Source organism: Rana temporaria, chromosome 7 (assembly GCF_905171775.1).
Source record: "Rana temporaria chromosome 7, aRanTem1.1, whole genome shotgun sequence".
NCBI lineage: Eukaryota > Metazoa > Chordata > Amphibia > Anura > Ranidae > Rana > Rana temporaria.
The window spans coordinates 59,647,116-59,671,207 of NC_053495.1; the positions used below are offsets into that span (position 1 = coordinate 59,647,116).

The window sequence follows — 24,092 nt, forward strand, 5'->3', positions numbered from 1 at the left end:
CGGTAATGGTGGCGGCATCGATTCTTACCAGGACTGCGACATTGCAGCAGACAAATTTGACAAATTTGACACTTTTTGGGGACCAGTGACACTAATACAGTGATCAGTGCTATAAAAATGCACTGATTACAGTATAAATGGCACTGGCAGGGAAGGGGTCAACAACAGGGGCGATAAAATGGTTAAATGATCCCTAGGGAGATGCTTACTGTGTGGGGCAGTGTCACACTGAAGGAAAAGATATCCGTAATTCGGCTTAGCTGAATCACAAGTTCTTTTCCCTTCCTGACAGATCAGCCGTTTGTCTTGTTTACACAGGCAGACTGCTGATCTGTCTCTCCTGTGAACGATCGGCGGGTCGCGGCGGCCATCGCAGCCCCTAGACCGATGATTCGCTCCCGCTGTGATCAATCAGAGCGGGAGTGGCGTGCCCCCTAAACCACATGCACAAAATCACATACAGGTACATGATTTTGCACAGCCGGGCCGCCCTGCCGCAGTAAATGTATGTGGAATCAGTTAAATCATCATGCACTTTCCGACGTCGTCACCCATGGGTTTTGGTTCATGCGAGACGTCAGCTTGGTGGAGCACCTGTATTGTATCAAATTGTAAATAATTGGAGATCATTGAGCATGAACTTTTTAAATAAAATGGTGAGATTTAAACAATTTTCACTATGGAAGTCTGTCCTTTTACCCTTCAGTTTTATGTCACAATCTGCTGCTGAGCGGCAATCTTTACTGGATGCTGGTCCTTTCACATTTTGATGCGAGTTTGACCATTATAATTTTGATCAAACCTATTGGGTAAGAAGCGTCTGTCAATTGTCAATGCCTAGTGGATTTCTCCTCATCTACATTGCACAAATTGCACTTTTTGGATCACTTTATGTTATTAATCTGTATGTAACAGACCGTTTGCATTTATTTTTATGGACTTTATATTGACCGATTTGGGTCTGCATGTTTGTGATTTGACTTTTATACACTCATTTTGTTGCACTTTACGTGTGGCTATTACTACAGCCAACATTATTTAATTGGATTTATTATTAACATTGCTTATTTAATTTTTTTATCTGGTATGAACTGGTATTACAGTTAAGCAAGTAGCTGCTTGCCGTGCATTTGTTTGACCTAGCACAGATTGTCAAGGATTTTACTATGCAATTGTGTTCTGACAGAGGGACAACTATTGGCTGAGAGTGCTGATCGGGAGCCGAACGGCAGACCTTTTTCAGTCATGCAGTACACACGTCGAATGTTATCTGGTTTCTATTGAACCAGCCAAAGATGCCCCATTTAGCCCCTGTGTACTAGGCTTTAGACCAGGGGTCTCAAACTGGTGGCCCTCCAGCTGTTTCAAAACTACAAGTCCCATGAGGCGTTGCAAGGCTGACAGTTACAAAGCATGACTCCATCAGGCAGAGGCATGATGGGACTTGTAGTTTTGCAACAGCTGGAGGGCCGCTAGTTTGAGACCCCTGCTTTAGACAGATGGCACTTGACTCCACCTCCAAGCTCTTGCCCAAGACAAGCTCCTCGTAAGGAATGCTGGGGGAGAGGGTTGTGTCAGCTAAAATGGAAGCAGGTAAGCGCTTGGAGAAAAGTGACATCTGGTGAAGCAGCAATCTTCTCACCAGCTGCATTGTCAGATGGCTGTACAAAAGGGGGTGTGGGGATGGGGGTTGCCCTGTCCAATCTCACAGCCAGCCATTACAGTACAAAAAAAAAAAAAAAAAGGGTCCTGCTTTAAACAGTACCTATGAGGATAGGACAAAGTACTATATGTACTTTGTTCCCTGTAGTGAGACTTTAACATAACTCAATTTTATTCACTTGAGATAATGTACAGTTGTGCTCATACGTTTACATACCCTAGCAGAATTTATGATTTCTTGGCCATTTTTCAGAGAATATGAATGATAAAACACAAAAACTTTTTTTTACTCATAGTTAGTGTTTGGCTGAAGCTATTTATTATCAATCAACTGTTTACTCTTTTTAAATCATAATCACAACAGAAACTACCCAAATTACCCTGATCAAAAGTTCACATACCCCAGTTAATACTGTGTATTGCCCCCTTTAACATCAATGACAGCTTGAAGTCTTTTGTGGTATTTGTCAATTAGGCTCTTTATCTTCTCAGATGGTAAAGTTGCCCATTCCTCTTGGCAAAAAAGTCTCCAGTTCCTGTAAATTCTTGGGCTGTCTTGCATGAACTGCACGTTTGAGATCTCCCCAGAGTGGCTCAATGATATTGAGGTCAGAAGACTGAGATGGCCACTCCAGAACCTTCACTTTATTCTGCTGTAGCCAATGACAGGTAGACTTGGCCCTGTGTTTTGGATCATTGTCATGTTGGAATGTCCAAGTTACTTATATACATAGTTGACTAGTTGTAGAGGTTGAAAAAAAGACACAAGTCCAACCTGTGTGTGATTAGGTCAGTATTACCTTGTACAGGGTTTGACAAATTTGCTTGGAATCTAGGAGGCAGCTAAAAAAGTTAGGAGCCAGAAAACGCGCCCGTCCCGCCGAGCTCCCGCGCAGAAGCGAATGCATACGCGAGTAGCGCCCGCATATGTAAACAGTGTTCAAACCACCACATGTGAGGTATCGCCGTGATTGCAATAATTCTAGCCCTAGACCTCCTCTAACTCAAAACATGCAACCTGTAGAATTTTTTAAATGTCGCCTATGGAGATTTTACAGGGTAAAAGTTTGTCGCCATTTCACGAGCGGACGCAATTTTGAAGTGTGACATGTTGGGTATCAATTTACTTGGCGTAACATCTTTCACAATATAAAAAAAAATAGGGCTAACTTTATTGTTGTCTTATTTTTTTTAACTAAAAAAAGTGTATTTTTTCCCAAAAAAGTGCGCTTGTAAGACCGCTGCGCAAATACAGTGTGACAAAGTATTGCAATGACCGCCATTTTATTCTCTAGGGTGTTAGAATAAAAAATATATATAATGTTTGGGGGGGTTCTAATTAGAGGGAAGGAGATGGCAGTGAAATCACTGGGGAAGCTCCATTAGAATTGCTGGTTTACTTGTCATGCCAACGGCCACCACAAGATGGCGCCAGATCACAGAAGGAAGCTTAGGTCTGCAGAAGGCCGCAAAGCCGCGGCCTCAATTACCGGCAAGGGAGGTGGAGGCGCATGAAGACACAGAATGAGGCACAGAGACACAGGTAATTGAAGCCGCGGCATTGTGGCCTTCTGCAGGCCTAAGCTTCCTTCCTCGGGCACCAGGTCGCTAATTCTAGTCGTAATTGCGACCGGGCACCTGGATTTTGTCGAACCCTGACCTTGTATTTCCCTGTATGTTGTGGTTGTTCAGGGGCTTATCTAATAGTTTTTTTAAACTATCGATGGCCCCCGCTGAGACCACTGCCTGTGGAAGGGAATTCCACATCCTTGCCGTTCTTACAGTAAAGAACCTTCTACGTAGTTTAAACCTCTTTTCTTCTAATTTTAATGAGTGGCCACGTGTCTTGTTAAACTCCCTTCCGCAAAAAAGTTTTATCCCTTTTGTGGGGTCACCAGTACAGTATTTGTAAATTTAAATCTTATCCCCTCCTCTCAAGCGTCTCTTCTCCAGAGAGAATAAGTTCAGTGCTCACAACCTTTCATAACCAATATCCCCCAGACCCTTTTATTAGCTTTGTTTCCTTTCTTTGTACTCGCTCCATTTACATTACATCATTCCTGAGGGCTGGTGCCCAGAACTGGACAGCATACTCCAGGTGTGGTCGGAACCAGAGTCTTGTAGAGTGGGAGAATTATCGCTTAATCGCTGGAGTTAATCCCTTTTTTAATGCATGCCAATATTCTGTTTGCTTTGTTAGCAGCAGCTTGCATGCCAGTGATCATCTACTAGGACCCCCAAGTCCTTTTCCATCCTATATTCCCCCAGAGGTCCTCCTCCTAGTGTATAGATTGCATTCAAATTTTTTGCCACCCAAATGCATTATTTAAAATTTGTCTATATTAAACCTCATTTGCCATGTAGTTGCCCACCCCATTAATTTGTTAAGATCTTCTTGCAAGGTTTCCACATCCTGCAGAGAAGTTATTGCCCTGTTTAGCTTAGTATTGTCTGCAAATACAGAGATTTAACTGTTTACCCCATCCTCCAGGTCGTTTATGAGCAAATTAAATAGGATTGGTCCCAGCACAGAACCTTGTGGGACCCCACTACCCACCCCTGACCATTTCGAGTATTCCCCATTTATCACCACTCTCTGAACTCGCCCTTGTAGCCAGTACTTTTTTTTGGTCTTATAGCAGCACCATCTTGAATGTAAAGCATTTTAGGGTGTGCCCCCAAGTATGTTTTTGTATATTGTATAGACCGTGACCAGGTCTCTTGGGCTGGAGCACCCCTCCTCATTACCTCCTATTAGTGGCCACCAGTGCATAGGAGGAATCCCTTCAGATGTCCCACATAGAGGAGTTTGTCTCCCATGGTTGAGACACAGGTTCATTCATTCTATTACTAGGGTAGGACCCACTAATTCGGGGTACTGTGTTGCAGTAAGTGGGCTTAGCACTATATGACCATATGGTGTGACCAATCCCCGGATTTTTGAATAAGTTCAGGTGTTTTTAACAAGCCTTGCAGGATAAATGTCATTTTTGCATGCGTGCGCTATAATCTGTTTTTTTTTTGTCTTGTAGCCAGTACATCCCATGCGCAGCTTCCTGGCTGATAAATGCAAATGTTCCTTCAGTATTTTTTGATACATACTGCATTCAATTTGTCATTAATTTTGACCAAATTTCTTGTGACTTTGTAGCTCACACATCCCCAAAACATCAGCAATCCACCTCTGTGTTTCACAGTAGGAATGGTGTACCTTTATTTCATCATAGGCCTTGTTCACACCTCTCCAAATGTAGTGTTCATGGTTGTGGCCAAAAAGCTCAATTTTGGTCTTTCAAATGACATTAAGCCAGAAGGTTTGAGGCTTGTTTCTGTGCTGTCTGGCGTAAGCGGGATACTTTGTGGCATTTGCGTAGTAATGGCTTTCTTCTGGCAACTCGACCACGCAGTCCATCTTTCTTCAAGTGCCTCCTTATTGTGCATCTTGAAACAGCCACACTACATGTGTATTTCCCCTGAAGTTATTTGTGGGTTTTTCTTTGTATCCTGAAACTCATTGACCTTTTAAACACACACACTAATTACAAGCAAACAAATTACAGGTGAGGATGGTTACCTTTAAAAGCCATTCAAACCCCTTTGTGTCAACTATTGTGCATGTTATCAGGCCAAACTCACCAGGGTATGGAAACTTTTGATCAGGGTCATTTGGGTAGTTTCTGTTGTCATTATGATTTAAAAAGAGTAAACAGTTGATTGTTAATAAATGGCTTCAGTCAAACGGTAGCCATGAGTGACAGAAAAGTTTTTCTGTTATTCATATTCTGTGAAAAATAGCCAAGGAATCATAAATTCTTCTAGGGTATGTAAACGTATTTTGTTTTTGTACACTAAAATTAATTTAGGTGTATTTTTTTCTTGAAAATTTGAGCTAGATAAATGACTGTGCAAAAATTTTGTGACATAAAATATTGCAACAGCCACCATTTTAATTTTCTAGGCCCTCTACTTTCAGAAAATATACAATGTTAAAGGTTCCAAGTAATTCTCTGGTAAAAAAAAAAATACTTAACAAGTGTGAAAAAATATTGACCTGGTACCAAGACAAGGTGGTGTTGAAATGTGCGTTTAAGCAGGCCCCTCCATGCTCTAGTCACTTGAACAGCAAGTGACTGCTATGTACACATTGTAAAAAGTTCTGGTCTTAAATCTATCTAAGACCAATAACACATTTTAAATATTGCAGATGTGGTTGCTGCATTTTTTTTTCAGGTTTTTACACCTGATGATTTTGTCAGTAACACACTTTCTGTCGTAGCTTGAAAACCTTCACTCAATGTACTGTAGCCATGGAGGAAAAGCCTTGTTACCTAGACTACTTTCTGGATTTGCACTACAGAAACCTTCCTCTCCTCATGTCCATAATATAGGAGGGAGGTCTTCTTTGGGTCACTGAATAGGACTGGGAGGTCTGATAATGACAAAACTCAGTTCAGTTAAAGCGGTGGTTCACCCTCCATAACAACTTTTTAGCATAAAATGAGGCATAGTAGCGCGAGCAATCGTAGAGACAAGATTACGACTGCCAGCGGGGAATGGGCGTTCCTATGGAGAGGGAAGGTGATTGACGGCCGGCTCTGACACGTCACGCTCCCCGAAGACAGCCGGAACAGGTCTCGGTTCTTCACGGCGCTATACGGCGCCTGCGCACAGACTATGCGCAGGCGCCGTGAAGCGCCAAGTCCTATTTCGGCTATTTCCGGAGAAGCCTGACGTGCCAGAGCCGGCCCGCTTTAACACAAAGAAGAAGAATACTGGATTTCTGACGGGATCAACGGGTATTATGCTGTACTTGAAGAAAACGTAATAAGGCTTATAGAAAAAAAATGCAGCCACCACATCTAAAGGCTGGTAAATTGCAATAGACTGCATTTTTTCTTGGGTTTAGACATACTTTAATGGCAAACCCCTTATTAAAAATATGTCTAATATTTCAACACAGTTAGGAATTCATTCTTATCAATAGACTGAAAAACAACTCACATTAACAAAGAAGGGTACAATAAGCATCACGATGGCCAGCTCCAGTCTGGGGCTATTAGATGGTAAATTTAACATGGCAACCTGCAGAATAGAAAAACATTTTTTTCATGTTTGTTGTGAAATGTCAGAAAGCACGAGTCATATGCAAACTGACTGTAGAAATTGTTTATGTACACAAGAGAAATCTTAAAAAAAAGTCACATGATCAAAGTTACTTAAAATATTCAGAAGAAAACAGTGTACAGTACACACGCTCACACTTGTATACATTGTAAAACGAATACCTCCTTAAGTCTGGGTATAAGCAGGACTAGAACTATTGCAGTTTTCTCGAACATCATGATGAGGATGTAGAGGGCACATTGGCCAACCCAAGCTTTACACTGGATAGGATCACCTGTGGTACAAGAAATGATAGTAAGTACAAAATAAAGTGCATCTCTAGGACTGGTCTCCAAACATTCTAAATAAAGGACAAGTGTACTGCCCTTCGGACTTTGGGGGGGGGGGGGGGGGTGGGTGTGGACTGTGCCCAGTAAAAGTAGAAAATTCCCCAACATCAGTGCCTCGGGCTTGGTGTCTAGTGGGAGTAAAAATAAAAATTGCACAGCGCTTGTGGTCAGTAGGTGGAGTATTAGTGCCCCATCATTTGGGTGAGTGTGAGGAATAGTGTCTCACCATTTTCAGTGGAAGGGTGTCCCACCATTGGTGTCAATAGGAGGATTACGGCCCCATCTATGGTGTCAGTGGGTGGAATTGTGCGCCATCTTTGGTGTCAAGGGAAGGAAGAATGTCTTATCGTTAGAGAGTGGGGAAGGGTTAGACTTTCTGACAAGTTTTCATTGCTGTCTGTGTCCCCACTATGGAGATTCATCATTCGTGACTATTGTCACCGAAAGAAAAAATGAGGGGAAATCCAAATTTTGAGAGCTGCCCCAGAACAAGAGACAAGGTGAAATCTGTCTGAAGGGTGGTATACAGATTAGTGCATCAACACAACTGATGTTGATGCAGGGATCTCTCCCACTGTTCTACTATATTCTAACCGGGGGACCAAGCGTTGAGCTGATTGGAGGGAAGGGACACACCTCCTTCCACACATCACACAGAAACAGAGCTGAGGCTGTCAATCAGCTGAAGGTCTCTCCCGTGTCACCATTTTTCTCTTGGTGTCACGAAAACTTGTCAGAAGTGATCCCCGATGATAGCTGGGGAATCAAGCAGCAGAAACAAATGGCACTCCGTGCTCATAATTGAGAGAAGTATACACTATAGAGGGATATGCTTTGTTCATAGTCTGAGGTTTACAACCACTTTAACATAAAAATTCTAACTTAAACCTCTTCCCCCCCTCCTTATACATTTCCCCCTTGTTACTTTTGTCTTGTTTATAGAGGAGGAAGAAGGAAAAACAAGGTTGTTCATTGTGTTGCATTGCACATTTAGACTTCATTTAATCTAAGACTGGTATGGTTGCCATAGGTGCAGTGGCTGATTACACTTCCCAAGCATACGCCGGGTGTTGCTGGGCTGTACCAGGTTACGCATGTTCTGCACCTCAGAAGTGGTGCACATTTCTAGGGTGCATTCTAAGTTAATGGCTTTTTTGGTTCTCTCTACGGTTTGAAAACGTATGTGATCTGTTGAAAAAATGTCTATACGTGATGTTGACATGCAAATTGCAATGTATGTATACTTTATTATATTTGCACAAAGTCTTATATCTCTCAATAGCAAGATTTCCCAACAGAAATTTGTGACCCCCCCCCCCCCCTAAATTGTAACAGTTAGTCACTAATTTACATCCCCAATAGATTTTGCCATTCTGTGATTTATCTCACCCAAAACTGATATCCATTGGCCTTTGTTCCATGTTAGCTGTGTATTTAAAAAGGGGACAGCATTTCTTCCCAGAAACATAACATTGCGGTTATACACTAGCAATGCTTCAATTTAATGTTCTATAACTGCTAAACACTAACAGTTGTAAAAAAGAACCTGCATCTTCACAAATATCTTCAAAATAAAATATGTTCACAAATACCAAAGCCAAGCACAGCCACTGAGTAGCTCTGGGCAATGTCCCTTCCTCCCATTCTACAGAATCAAGCATTATCAGTGCTATAAAGTGGGTCACAGATCTCTTCATTTCCTGAAGGGAAACATAAGAAAGTGCTGAGTTTAATTTTAAATCAGCCACGGGCCAGTATCCTTTTCAATGTGAACAGCTATACCACATACAGAGACTGTTAACATAACATGTGCTTACTACACAACAGCTGACATTGTGCCAGGAAGCACAACAAATCTTAGAGCAAGGAACAAGTGACTCAGACACCCAGAAAAACATTCCTACTTAAACTGGTCAGTATCCAATGCATTTAGAATGAAACATCATTTTGACTGGTCTTCTGGGAATAAAGTGACACAAAACTATACTATATAAATAGTCGATGAACATCTCTGCTATCTATAGTTCAAAAGATAATATAACATTTCCAGTTGTGGAAATGCTGTAAACATTGCAGTATGTTTGGTATTAAAAGTGAATCATTCCTCTAAAGAGAACATGATACAATAGCTACTTTTGGCGATTGCACACATGCAAAAAAAAAAAGGGGGGGGGGGGAAACATGCACACGCACTAAACGCCGACCCAGGGGGAGGTTTGCCCCGAGCAACAATGGAAAGTACATTTTTCAATGAGCACAACGGCAAAGGAATAATATTTCATATTTATACTTTTGCCGATTATTATTTCTACACATACTATAGGTTATAACTACAGCAACAACTATCGCGCTCCATGAGCTGTGGATCAAAAAGTTATTTTAGGGGTTCTCCTGAGATCCGAGAACATTTTCAACTGTATCACCAGGAAAGAGAGGCTGAAAACGACTGGACTAGTGTGCCCTTGTATTTGTGAGGTGGTTTGAACATACAGGTTTTAATAATACCACACCCAAATACAAATATGGACTTAATTGCCTTACATTCTTAGACTTGAATTTTAAAATGAAGTAGAAAAGGGAAGTGTGTACCCTATTCTCAGCCTCATTGCATGCTCACTTAAACTCCACAGCAAAAACGTTGGCAGTAATGTGCAGGGAGCTGGAAGATATGAACATAGGAGCGGGTCCCTGCCCAACACAGAGAAAAAGGCCTCCATCTTTGTGCTCTCTGCTGCCAGTATCACAGCTGTGGAAGTGTGGGGGAAGTATTCCATACCTGATCCAGCAAGTAAATCTATGAGGATAGTGCAGTGCTAGCCCCTCCTTCCCAACACAAACATCCAATTGCCAGCTGTCAGTCTGAAGTCAGTGGGAGCATCTGTGCGGGCAGCAATTTAAGCAATGGTTGGTTTATGCTTGTCCTGTAGACATATTGGAAGTGCTTTGCGGAGGGTGACTACATTTTCACATTAGGGCTATGTAGAGCAAGCACAACCACTCTTTTAGAGGAGCAGGGGAGAAGTACTTTTTTGAACGTGCTGTCAGGTGCTACTATTAGAATATGGGTATGAGTATGTATAGTATTAGTATGGGAATATTAGAACACATGGGTCCAAATAATAGGTATAGGGTATGTATTTTTTTTTAAATATTGGGTCACTATTGTCACTTTAATTTCTGATGAAAACTGGTAACCAGCTCCAAGGAAAAAAAAAAAAAAAAAAATGTACACATAATCTATCATAATTCACAAAATGTAAAAAAAATTATGTACCATATTCTCCAAAGCGTAAGGAGTCCCACTGTCTCCATTCCACTACACAGCTTACCACTCTCACACCAGCATAAATCAGCAGCATGCCCAGAGTGGCATCAAGAAGGAAATTTATTAAATACCTGCAACAGATAAACCATGAAGAAAAAAAAACTACAGGTTATGCAACATACCTATAAAAATAAAAATGGATTTATACAGTAAAGTGTACAGTATGTTGATAACATCTGCATCTATTTGTTGCTTTCTGCATATAATGCATGTTTCTTACTATCAGATCAATGGCTAGAAGAAAAGGCCAGTCTGCTTTGGAAACATGCACTACAATCTTTTTAGTCAATAAATGGCATTACCATAAATCCAAACTTCTACTTTTATCAATGGCAAACATAGTACTCTGCTCATGATGTAATGGTAACTGTAGCTTGTTCTTTATTTTGTGCATTTGCTCAGAAATACCCAGTGATTCGGCTAGTTTCTCCCTGCTTCCTGTCTGGATCTGACCATGCCCAGCACAAAAGGATGCCTGTGCTGGTGTGGTCAGTTTGTATCCTTGGGATCAATGCTAGGAGATACAGGACACTGTGCCATTGTACGACATGTCTATCTTTCATTATCAAATTTACAGCCAAGCCCCTTTTGACTGAGACCAGCTCCGGCAGGATTCTTGCTGCCAAAAACTGCAGCGTACACAGACAAAGAATGTACTTTTCTGCTTTGTAATGTATAAACAGTGCCCTTTCCCTTGCTATGCTGACACAACAAGCATGTCCAAGTAACGTCACAGGAGAAAGCTATAGCCTCATGCAGTTAAAGCAACGTTACACCCAAGAGAAGTTCTGCTTTAAGGACTCACCCCAGTACATGCCACATTTGGGATGTTTTTTTTGGGGGTGGAGTGGGTACCTAGTTTTGACAGGTAACCAGCTCCCACTTCCACTGGGGCCTCCTAGGTGACTCGCATGGAAGTTCTCCTCTTCCCCTCCCTGCCTGCAATCTTCTGGGACACATCACAGGTACTAGAAGTTTGCCCTCGCGTGAAGCCGCAAGCTGTCATAGCCGGGTGCCCACATTTGTGATGTAGGGGAGAGGAGATGAAGAGAACCGAGGGTTCGGGTGGCCGCATCACTGGATCATGGGACAGGCGAGTGTGTGTTTATTAAAAGTCAGCAGCTACACTTTATGTAGCTGCTGACTTTTAATTAACACAAAAACGAGCTGTGTGTCCCAATAGAAGGATGACAAGCAGGTGGTGGTAGAGATCCCAGGGAGTACCAAGGACCATTCAGGTGAGGGAGGACAGCAGGGTGAATGGACTGAGACATTCCTTCATACATACATGGGCAGAGAGGCCCACTGAGTGTTTTGAGCTGCAGATAATCGAAGCCTGGGCCCAAGCCATGTTCTACAGAGAATGGCTCTTGCCAACTGTGGGTATTGCCCTCATGACAGGCCTCCCTGCACTTATTTTCGGTCCTTAGCAATGGCATTATGGCCATCAGGTCCGTCACTATGTCACACTGCAAAGTGTGCACACAGTACTCCCCGTTTACTGGCATTCACAAGCTGTTACCAAGGTCTTAATCTTTGCCTGAAGAGGGCACTATTCACTCACTTAATACACACTGAAAAATCCCTGTAGGAACAGAAAGTCAAACCCACTGCCTAGAACAATAAGATTTCATCAGAAAGGCTCTATGCACACTGGGATAAAAAAAAAAAAAAAAAAGAAGTCTGTTCTCTCGGGAGTAAAAAAAAAAAAAAACTTTGATAGAGCATTTTTTGTACAATTTTTTTCTGCCTCCAAACTCCAATCAGAAACGCAAACTAGAAGGGTTTTGTTTCTGCCTCTAAATGTTAAATTAAAAATATGCATCTTAATGTCCTAATGTGCATGGACACATAGGATAACATTGAGCTGCTTCTACAGGCAGAACACAACACCTCTCTGGAAGCAATGTTTTTTAAGCCAGTGTACATGGAGCCCAACTTTGCTAGCAATGAACAGATAGTAAAATGTACCAGATGGGCTGCACTGAAAAACAGACATTTCAGTTTTTATGTGTCCATCTTTTTCTTTCCCATTAAATCTCCACATATGAATTACCAGAATACTTACAATGTACATGGATCCTCCCTGGTGAGGTCTGATAAGTAGACATTCGCAAAATGGATGAAAAGCATTCCTATAGCCTGCTTGGATGTATCCAGGAACCTGCAGAAAGGAAAAAATGTGTGAAGAAATTATAGCTTAGTGATAGTTTATATGCTTTGAAAAAAAGAGAGAGACAATTTGGGTGCATACGCTAAGGCTCCATGCACACTGAAGCTCATAAAACGGCTGTTTTTTGGAGTTTGGAGCTTTAAAAAAAAAAAAAAAATGCCCACTCTGTTATCCTATGTGTCTATGCACACATGGACATTTTTTGACGTTTATTAGCAGTGGAGTTTATGGGCTGTTTTCTGAACGGCCTAAAATCGCATTCAAGAGCAGTCCTGGAAAGGCCAGATGCCGGTAAAAGGTGTAAAACGAGGATTAACGCTGTAAAAGAGCGTTAAGCCTTGTTGGGCGTTTCTCTGCCTCTATACAAAATAAATGGTTCCCTATGGGAGCCCACTGATTTGAATAGAAGTCGCACCAGAAGTCGGATCATCATTAAGGATGAAGAGGAACCCCGCCAAAATGAAAAAGAAAAATCGGACGATACCAGACCCTTTGGTCTGGTATGGCTTTTAAGGGGAACCACTACGCCAAAAAAAAAAAAAATCTGAGCACGCATCCTGGCAGGTCAGGATGGGGGGGGCGAGCGCTGTAATGTTGTGTGCGCGGTGTGCAACGACTTATATTGGCATGGGGCGGGGCCACTCACTCACGTAATCTGGGGGCCCCGCCTCCTTGTGATGTCATCGTCCCATCATGCCCCGGGTAGTGACATTACGCAAAGGTGGGGCCTCCAGATGACATCAGCGGGTGGCCCCGCCCCATGCCAATATTAATATAAGATCAATGCCAGGGTGTTGGGTGTAATCCTTGACTCTGACCTCTCCTTCAGCCCCACATCCAATCACTGGCTAAATCCTGCCGCCTTAAGCTCCGCAACATCTCCAGAATTCGACCCTTCCTGACTAATTACACCACAAAGCAACTTATTCACTCCTTGATTATTTCCTGCCTTGACTACTGCAACTCTCTCCCTAATGACCTACCCTTAAAGCGGTAGTTCACCCTCCTTTCCATCATTAGACCAATAAATTCGGCATCGTAGCGCGAGCTACGGTATGCCGGTCTTAAATTTTTAATCCCCGTACTCACTGTGGTATCGCCGATTGAAGAAATCGACTCCCGCGGGGAATGGGCGTGCCTATGGAGAGGGAGGATGATTGACGGCCGGCTCTGGCACGTCACGCTCCCCGAAGACAGCCGGAGTAGGTCTCAGCTATTCACGACGCCTGCGCACAGGCTATGCGCAGGCGCCGTGAATAGCCAAGCCTATTTCGGCTATTTCCGGAGAAGCGTGACGTGCCAGGGCCGGCCGTCAATCACCTTCTCTCACCATAGGAACGCCCATTCCCCGGATTCTTCAATCAGCGATACCGCAGTGAGTACGGGCATAAAAAATGTAAGACCGGCATACCGTAGCTCGCGCTACGATGCCGAATTTAATGGTCTAATAAAAAAAAACTTTTTTTTTTTTTTAACAGGGCGAACCCCCGCTTTAAGCAGGCTATCCCCCCCTTCAGTCTATTATAAAGTCTGCTGCTAGACGAATACACCTCACTAACGGATCCGTAACTGCTGCTCCTCTCTGCCAGTCCCTTCACTGGCTTCCCCTACCCCACCATGTAAAATTCAAAATGCCAACCACAACATACAAGGCCATTCACAACATCGCCCCATCTTCTTTATCACCAACCTCATCTGCAGATATCGCCCAAATCGATCCCTCCACTCCTCCCAGGACCTCCTGCTCTCTAGCTCCCTTGTTACCTCCTCCCATGCTAGCCTCCAGGACTTCTCTCCAGAGCCTCTACCATCCTCTGGAACTCCCTGCCCCAGCATGTCTGATCAGCTCCTACCCTGTCCACCTTTAGGAGATCGCTGAAAACTCATTTATTCAGGGAAGCCTATCCCACACCCACCTAACAACTGTCCCCGAACCACCCACATCAAATTATTCTCTGCAGCCATTACCTTCTGTACCACCACCCCCTCCCTTTAGAATGTAAGCTCTACAAGCAGGGCCCTCCTGTACCTTCTGTATTGAACTGTACTGTAATTGTGCTGTTTCTCCTATACATTGTAAAGCGCTGCATAAACTGTTGGCGCTATATAAATCGTGTATAATAACGTTTTTAAGCAATTTTATTTACATCCATTAATGTATACAACTTTAAACTGCTTGCATAAAACCTTAATTTTCAGAAAAATAAAACCGACATGGTTTGTCCGTAGCACAGTGTTTACAGAGCACAGTGGCCATTCTAAAAAGATAGGCAAGCAACAACTGTTCACTAATTGATACATCATACAAAGCCAAATTATGCTCCACCTGTTTTCCAAACTTGATAAATATGAAATATTGATAATTAATATTTCATATTTACCTCCCCTTAAAAACAAAATATGTATTGTTTAAATGTTTATTCTTTAGTCCTGGGCTAATAAAAGAATATTTGTGTATACAGTACAATCCCTTTAGAAAACTATGCTTGACATATAAAATTGTGGCTTTATGTTATAAGGGCTATTTAGCCTACGTGGTACCTTTGGCCAGGACCTTTTTTGCATCGGTCAGCAGGTGAAGCAGAATTTTTGCCTTTCTAATGAAAGATAGAGGGCATCATATTCACTGAGGGAAAGTCAACTCAGGGATGCACATTGGCAGACACCATAATTGAACTATTGCAGTTTGAACCTGTCAAAAGTATTCAAGTACTAATTGGGACAGTGTGTAAAAAGATAAGAGCTTTGTCTGCAGGCAAATGTTAAAACAGAAAGGGTGAACAAGGATCACTAAAGACAAAACCAATTTTTATTGCCGTGTCCACACTGGGAAGATGTTCTCCTCTATTTGCACTGGTAACCACTGTCATATACCACCAGGCCATATAGAAAAGTGGTGAACAAAGCAACCCTTAAAGCGGAGCTCCACCCTAAAGTGGAACTTCCGCTCATCGGAACCCTCCCCTCCTTCAGTGTCACATTTGGCACCTTTCAGGGGGAGAGGGGTGCAGATACCCGTCTAAGACAGGTATTTGCACCCACTTCCAGGAAGACACTCTGTGGGGACCTGCGGTTAGTGCATCACTTCCCGTCCCCTCCTGTTGTGTTCTGGGAAACACACAGCTCCCAGAACACAGTGGGGACAAGAGAACACGGCGCAGCGCGACTTGCGCATGCACAGTAGGGAATCGGGTAGTGAAGCCGCAACGCTTCACTTCCAGATTCCCTCACCGAGGATGGCGGTGGGGGCAGCGAGAGACGAGCGATTGCTCGTCTTCTGCTGCTGATGTCGCTGGACTCCAGGACAGGTAAGTGTCCATTTATTAAAAGTCAGCAGCTGCAGTATTTGAAGCTGCTGGCTTTTAAAAAAAATTACGGCGAAAACCGCTTTAACCACTTCCCATCCGGGCGAATTCTGGCACTTCGCTCCTACATGTAAAAAACTTTTTTCTAGAAAATTACTCAGAACCCATAAAACATTATATATGTTGTTTTGTTTTAGCAGAGACCATAGGGAAAAAAATGGTGATTGCAACTTTTTATGTGACACAGTATTTTGCGCAGCAATTTTTTTAAACGTGTTTTTTGGGGAAGTTAAAAAAACAAAAATTGCGCACACATGTGGCATGGCAACAAACTTTGGTACTTAAAAATCTCCATAGGCGACGCTTTATTTTTATTTTTTTTACAGGTTACTTGTTTAGCGTTAGAGGAGATCTTAGGCTAGAATGGTTGCTCACGCTGTAACGCACGCGACGATACCACACGTGTGATTTGAATGCCGTTTACATATGTTTGTGCGACTTACGTATGCGTTCATGGGGACGGAGGTGCTTTAAACATTTTTTTTTTTTACACTGTCTTTAAATTATTATTTTATCATTTTTATTCCTATTATAAGAAATATTAACATCCCTTGTAATAGGAATAGTGTACGACAGGTCCTCTTTATGGGGAGATGTGGGGTCATTCTCTATATGTAAAACCTACAGGACTTACCATATTTTCCAAGGACGTCGCTCATGCTTAGGTTCTCTTAAACGTTTCACTGAAAAATAAAATAAACACAATAAGAGTACTGGAGACTGCCAAAAATGCTACTGCTTTCAAACAAATATTTGATCTGCATTGGTTTACAGGGGGGTGTTAAAGGTAAACCGTAACTAATGCATCAACCCTTCTAGGCACATAAGCAGACTCCAGCGATTTAAATAACTTATAAAGCACAAGCAACTTTGAGAACAACTGAGTATTTATTTAAAGGATGTTTGCAGATTTGCACCATATATACAGTATGCTGTGGCACTGTAGTGCTTTTACTGGCTTTGAAAACTCAGGAAAAGAATGTAGGCATATTAGGCACACATTTATGGAATGTCATTTAGGTTCACCTAGACATGCTTTGATTTCTAGAGTACAGGACTAAAGGGAGGCCAACATCTATGAAATGCCATAAAAAGCAATTATATTTTGGCATGCTGGAAAGCACCGTCCATGGTTAACTACTTCAGATCTGTGCTATAGCCGAAAGATGGCTACAGCGCGGACCTGAATTGCCGGGAGGGCGTCCCACGCTCGAACGGCCTGCGTGCCCCCTGTGATCAGCGAGTCAATGAGACTCGGCTGATCGGAGTAAGGGGTCGATCCCGACCTCTTACCACGTGATCAGCTGTCAGCCAATGACAGCTGATCATGTGATGTAAACAGAGTAGGTAATGGTCTATTTTTTCTCCTCACGGAGAAAAAAAAATAGCCGATCACCGGCGGCTGTCAGAGGGACATCGGTCCCGATGAAGGAGAGGTGTCACCTGCCAGTGAATACCAGCGTCCACCTACCAGTGCCGCACATCAGCGTCCACATACCAGTGCCGCCTCATCATCAATAAAGGAGAAAAATTACCAGTTTGCAAAATGTTATAACAAACTATGAAACATGATTTTTTTTTCAAATTTTTCCATGTTTCTTTTGTTTGTTTAGCAAAAAATAAAAACCCCCATCAGTGATTAAATACCACCAAAAGAATGCTCTATTTGTGTGAAAAAAATAAAATGATAAAAATTTCATTTGGGTACAGCGTTGTATGACCGGGCAATTGTCATTCAAAGTGCATCAGCGCTGAAAGCTGAAAATTGGTCTGGGCAGGAGGGTTTAAGTTCCCAGGAAGTGGTTAAGTATGGGTTCACACTGAAGGCAGGTTTGAAATCGTACGCGTTCAGTTGAATTTTGCACAATTTCAAACCCGCATTTTAGTCCGACTTTGGGAGCGAATTTAGAGACATCTCTACGGGTTCCTGCACAAAGTCACCAAAAGTAGTGCAGGAACTTCTTCTAGGCGGCGATTTGACATGCGACTTACATGTCAAATCGGCACGATGTGAACAGGGGCTGAAGGGGGCGGATGAACATAAAGACACACCCAAGTGGTGAACTCTTTACAAAACAAATATATTCTAAAATAACATTTATATTATTCTTGTAAAGCAGAGTTTAGCAACTTAAGGAATGAGTGTCACAGTGGGCATGCAAAGCCATTTTCAGTGGCACAACAGATAAACAGTAATTACATTATTATTATACAGGATTTATATAGCGCCAACAGTTTTCACAGCGTTTTACAACATGAGGGCATACAGTACAGTTGCAATACAACACAGGAGGAATCAGAAGGCCCTGTTCATTAGAGCTTACAATCTAGGAGGGAGGATAAAACAAAGAGGTAATAACTATGGGGGGATGAACCGATGGAATAAATGGAAACACAGTGGTTAGGTGTGGGTAGGCTTCTCTGAAGAGGAGGGTTTTCAGGGATTGTCTAAAAGCTAAGAGTAGGAGATAAATCGGACAGATTGTGGTAAGGAGTTCCATAGGATTGGAGAGGCTCTGGAAAAGTCCTGGAAGGCAAGTATAGGAGGAGGTGCCGAGGGAGCAAGAGGTCTTGAGAGGAACGAAGAGAAGACAGTTGCAGTAGTCGAAGAGAAGACAGTTGCAGTAGTCGAGGCAAGAGATGACCAGGGAGTGAATTGGGAGCTTTGTTGTGTCATTGGTTAGAAAGGAGTGTATTTTGGAGATGTTGTGGAGGTTAAGGTGGCAATATTTGGACAGTGCAATAGTGAGAGGAGTCTGCGCTGTGATTAAACTAGTGACAAAAAATATTTTATATTATGGATAAAAAGTAAAAAATATATAATTAATAAATAATGGTGGTGAAGGGAGGGGGGTGAATGGTGGAATGAAAGGAATAAACGTGTACAAATGCAGCAAAAATGTCTTACACAAAGGTGAAACTAATCCTATTTGGACCAAGTAATAGACCATAAAAGGGAAGTAGGTCTGATAAGGAGTGATCTACTTCATGTGTGCACAAACACAAAAGGTGAAATAAGTGAAGACTTAAAACAATAATATTCACAGTGAGGAGATGACTGATGCAAACAGCAAATGGAAATGGTGCCAGAATACAGTCAGTGGAAGGGTGCAACCCAATCTACAAATCATGCAACCTACACCATAAAGTGAAGTAATCAGCTTACCTCCAAGTATACTCACACAAGAGGTAAGTAGCTGATACTTCTGGTTGGTTGGATGTCCTCTTTGGCAGATTGCAATGTTGGACCATACATATGGAGAAAGAGTGAATGGATATTGTGGGTGGTCTTTCTGTCACTCCAAGGACAGAGAACGGAAACTCTCTAAGATGCAATATGCAGGTGTGCACTTACACAACTCACATTGAATTGAAGGTGGAAATGCCTATCTCCACGAACGCCGCGCTCGTATCCCGATCCTCTCGTGGTAAGCGCTCAGCACTCAGCTCTTCATAGGTCCATAGAAGCGGCCGCTCATGGTTAAGGTGGGGAGCAGAGAAGGGAGAGGAGAAGGAGGGAGGGCGTGTAGCGTGAGCAGGCACAGCACAAAGGAAACTTTTAATAGCCGATAAAATAAAATACAATAAAAACCTTACAGTAAGTAGATAAGGTACGGTCGCATCTCCCACGAGCACCGCACTCGTCTGCCGTCTGTTAGGATGTTGTTCCCGGTCAGTACTCTGAATGTTCCCGACGCGTGTTCGTCACATCACGTGACTTCATCAGGGGATCCCCACCTTAACCATGAGCGGCCGCTTCTATGGACCTATGAGGAGCTGAGTGCTGAGCGCTTACCACGAGAGGATCGGGATACGAGCGCGGCGTTCGTGGAGATAGGCATTTCCACCTTCAATTCAATGTGAGTTGTGTAAGTGCACACCTGCATATTGCATCTTAGAGAGTTTCCGTTCTCTGTCCTTGGAGTGACAGAAAGACCACCCACAATATCCATTCACTCTTTCTCCATATGTATGGTCCAACATTGCAATCTGCCAAAGAGGACATCCAACCAACCAGAAGTATCAGCTACTTACCTCTTGTGTGAGTATACTTGGAGGTAAGCTGATTACTTCACTTTATGGTGTAGGTTGCATGATTTGTAGATTGGGTTGCACCCTTCCACTGACTGTATTCTGGCACCATTTCCATTTGCTGTTTGCATCAGTCATCTCCTCACTGTGAATATTATTGTTTTAAGTCTTCACTTATTTCACCTTTTGTGTTTGTGCACACATGAAGTAGATCACTCCTTATCAGACCTACTTCCCTTTTATGGTCTATTACTTGGTCCAAATAGGATTAGTTTCACCTTTGTGTAAGACATTTTTGCTGCATTTGTACACGTTTATTCCTTTCATTCCACCATTCACCCCCCTCCCTTCACCACCATTATTTATTAATTATATATTTTTTACTTTTTATCCATAATATAAAATATTTTTCTTTCTCGTACATCACGGGACACAGAGCGGCATATTCATTACTAGTGGGTTATATGGAGTACCTTCAGGTGATGGACACTGGCAATCTCAAACAGGAAGTGCCCCTCCCTATATAACCCCCTCCCATAGGAGGAGTACCTCAGTTTTTTCGCCAGTGTCTTAGGTGTTGGTGCACGTTGAGGCTGTGCCTGTAGTAGTCCTTGGGACCAGGGCCAGCTGACCGGATCCGTCCAAGGTGCTTCATAGCCAAAGTGGACGGTACCCGGGCCCCAATTCGTGGATGGGGTTTTGCCTATAATGCCTCTCCTTGGAGGGCTGGACCCTGGGTTCCAGGTCTGGTTTCTAACCCAGAGAATACCTGTTGCCAGTGGTGCTGTATAGGTCCAGGTTGTGGTGTTCTTTTAAGACCCCAGTCCCTGAAGGTCAATGACCATACCCACGGTGAAGGGTGAAGATTGGGCCTCTTGCAGAGCAATACCCTGCGGCGTGGAAAGGTAAGCAGGGGGCCTACGGAACTTGGTTTGTCAGTAGGCTTCCTACAGGGGATTCTTGGGCAGCCTATTTATGCCTCTGTGCATGGGCAAAGGAGAACCACAAAGTTTTCAAACGGGATGGCTCAAAACACCCAGGTATAGTTCCCCTGGCTGGGCTAGTAGGCTGCTGCTGCTTCTGTCACAAGGAGGGCCTTTTTTTTTTTTGGGCAGGGTGTTCCACAGAGAAGGAACCATACCATTAGGGAGACAGTTTAAAGCTTCCCTTTTACCTGTGTCTGCTGCTCCAGCGTCTAAGGTCCTGGTGTCTCCTCTCCACATGGCTTCCTGCTTCCCCTAGCGGCGTTTGACGCGCGCGCGCTTTTACTTATCTGTGCATGCGCGCGCGCTTGCGGCGACGCCGCGGGGAGGGGGCGGTTGACGCCGGACGGCTCCTCCCCCCTGCACACAGGGAGGATAAATCCTGGAGGGCTGTTCAGTCTGTAAAGGCTGTGAGGGGACACGGAGCAGCAATGCTGGCTACAGCATAGGAAGGTTTGACAGAGCTTTCTGGCACAGTGACACCCGGTGGCAGTTGTGGGAAGTACACCTTACTAAGGAGCCTCTGGCTTAAAAATTTGCATTCAAGCCTGTGTACTAAGCAGCGCCTTTGAACACTTAGGGTGCTCACCTAGCCCAGCATTAGGGGGTCAATACCAGACAAAAAAAAAAAAAAAAGGATTTTTTCTGGTTGAAGCCCTTGGGGCTCAGTATTGATTTTCCCTTTTTATAGGTTATGGGAGGTTTGGAGTCCCTCTAACATTACCCTATCCTATTGTTTCACATTTATTTGATTATATGTGTATTTTCTCCAGCTATTACAGTCAGTTGTATACTAGCGGAGTGCCTCAGAATTTGTATATTATGGCTCCTAAGGGTGCAGGTAGCGCTAAGAACGCTAAAACGGTTAAAAAACCAAAAGGTTCTCCATCGGGCTCTGAGGATATCCAAAATCTAGTGGCCCCTACTACTCCGGAATGCCCGGAAGTTGTTGTCCTAGGTGAGCCATCAGGGTTGCTAGGTGCTATGGCTGGCCCTACTCAACCAGCTCCTTCCTATGTAACGGAAGAGATGTTAGCCTCCACCTTGGGTGGATTGGAAAGGAGGATGGCCGCTCTAATTACGGCATCTTTGGCAGGGAAGAAGCGGGTTAGATTCCCGTCTCCCAGGTCTGAGTCTCTGGAGGAGGATATCCTCTCCGACTGACGAATTGGAGGATCAAGGAGACCAGACAGAGGGAGGTCAGGATCACCTTGACCATTTAGGTTCTGAGGATTCTACAATAGAGGAACCTTTTTTCAGCTTCTCACGCAGAAAGACTGTGGGTTCAGTCCCTAACGGATATGGTGCGGTTGGCTTTTAAGATACCTGTGCCTAAGCCTCTGGCCTCCGCGGTATCCTCATTGGGCTCCCTGAAAGCGCCCCAAGCCAATTTGGTATTCCCGGTATATCCTTTGTTAAAGGACCTGATTTTTCAGGACTGGGCTAAGCCAGACAGGTAACCCTTAGAGGAAGAGTTTTCAAAGAGATGGGCTGTCCCTACTGTGGACGCAGCCATCTCATGTGTGAACAGATCTTTAACTTGTCCTGTAGAAAACTTGCAGGTGTTTAAGGATCCGGTTGATAAACGCTTGGAAACATTACTTAAGGCCTCCTTTACTTCAGCAGGGGCGATAGTTCAGCCCGCTGTGGCTGCTATTGGAGTGGCCCAAGCATTATCAGATAAGACTAAGCAAATGCTTAAACTTATCCCTGCCCAGCAGGCAGAGGAATTTTGGATATACCCAGGGCTATACTCTTTACGGTGGATGCTATCAAGGACTCCATCCAGCAGGCGTCACGTTTATCCTCATTTCTAATCCATATGAGAAGGCTCTTATGGTTGAAGAATTGGGAGGCTGAGCCCCGTGCAAAAAACTCCTGGTAGGGTTCCCTTCCATGGAGGACGTCTCTTCGGAGAAGACTTGGATAGATATATTCAGACTATATCAAGCGGCAAAAGCACTCTCTTGCCAGTCAAGAAGAAGGCCCGAGGGCCCGCATTTAGGCGCCAGCCCTCTCCGGGGCAGGGGCCCTCTAATACCAAACAGTATCGACGGCCTCCTGCAAGATCAGGCATTAACAATAAGCCGCAGGGCCAAGCCACTGGGGGCAAGAAGCAGTGGTACTGCAAGCCTGCGAAGCCAGCCCCCAAGTCGGCCCTATGAAGGGGCGCTCCCACCCACGATGGTGGGGGGAAGGCTGCGTCTCTTTGCAGAGGTTTGGGAGGCCACCATTCCCGACTGCTGGGTACGGTCTTCCGTGACCACGGGCTGCAAGCTAGAATTTCTAAAATTCCCTCCTCCTCATTACCAGGAGTCAAGAGTACCAGGCGACCCTGTGAAAGGAGCCGCATTGATGGCGGCATTGAATCATCTGCTATGCCAGAAGGTGATAGTAGAAGTACCAGTCCGGGAACAGGGATTGGGGTTCTACTCCAACCTGTTTATCATCCCAAAGCCCAACGGCGATGTCAGGCCAATTTTGGACTTAAAGGGAGTAAATGCGTATCTAAAGGTCCGCTCATTCCGGATGGAAACTATTCGGTCAGCTGTCGCCATGCTCCAGAAGGACGACTTCATGGCGTCCATAGACATAAAGGATGCTTACCTTCATGTGCCAATTTTTCAGCCACATCAAGTATTTCTATGCTTCTCGGTGGCTCAGCGTCATTTCCAATTTGTGGCGCTCCCCTTCGGGTTGGCTACGGCCCCCCGGGTATTCACGAAGGTCCTAGCCCCAATCCTAGCCAATCTAAGGATCCAGGGGGTCACGGTCCTGGCTTACCTGGACGACCTCTTGGTCGTAGACCATTCGTCTCCTGGCCTGGAAAGAGCAGTGGCCCTCACAGTTCAGTACCTCGAGAGGTTCGGCTGGGTCCTAAATCGAGACAAGTCAGCATTCCTGCCCACAAGGCAGCTGGATTATCTCGGCATGAGATTGGATACAGAACAACAGAGGGTGTTTCTACCCCTATTAAAGGCCATCAAAGAGCTAATACAAATGGTTCTAAGCAAGAGAAGGCCAACTGTTCGCCTATGTATGCGGCTACTAGGCAAGATAGTGGCCACATTCGAGGCGGTTCCGTACGCTCAGAGCCAC

General features: G+C 43.9%; 1 protein-coding gene across 3 annotated transcripts in view; it reads right to left on the minus strand.

Moving 5' to 3' along the window:
• LOC120945342 (store-operated calcium entry regulator STIMATE-like) overlaps positions 1 to 24,092 on the minus strand; it is a 101,951-nt gene that overhangs the window by 46,267 nt on the left and 31,592 nt on the right. For all 3 annotated transcript variants that reach the window (XM_040359450.1, XM_040359448.1, XM_040359449.1), the window contains exons 2-6: positions 16,613 to 16,661; positions 12,509 to 12,604; positions 10,390 to 10,511; positions 6,948 to 7,060; positions 6,664 to 6,744 (exon numbers count right to left, since the gene is read on the minus strand). In XM_040359450.1, coding sequence (XP_040215384.1) covers positions 6,664 to 6,744; positions 6,948 to 7,060; positions 10,390 to 10,511; positions 12,509 to 12,604; positions 16,613 to 16,661 — 461 coding nt within the window. The remainder of the gene's footprint in view (positions 1 to 6,663; positions 6,745 to 6,947; positions 7,061 to 10,389; positions 10,512 to 12,508; positions 12,605 to 16,612; positions 16,662 to 24,092) is intronic.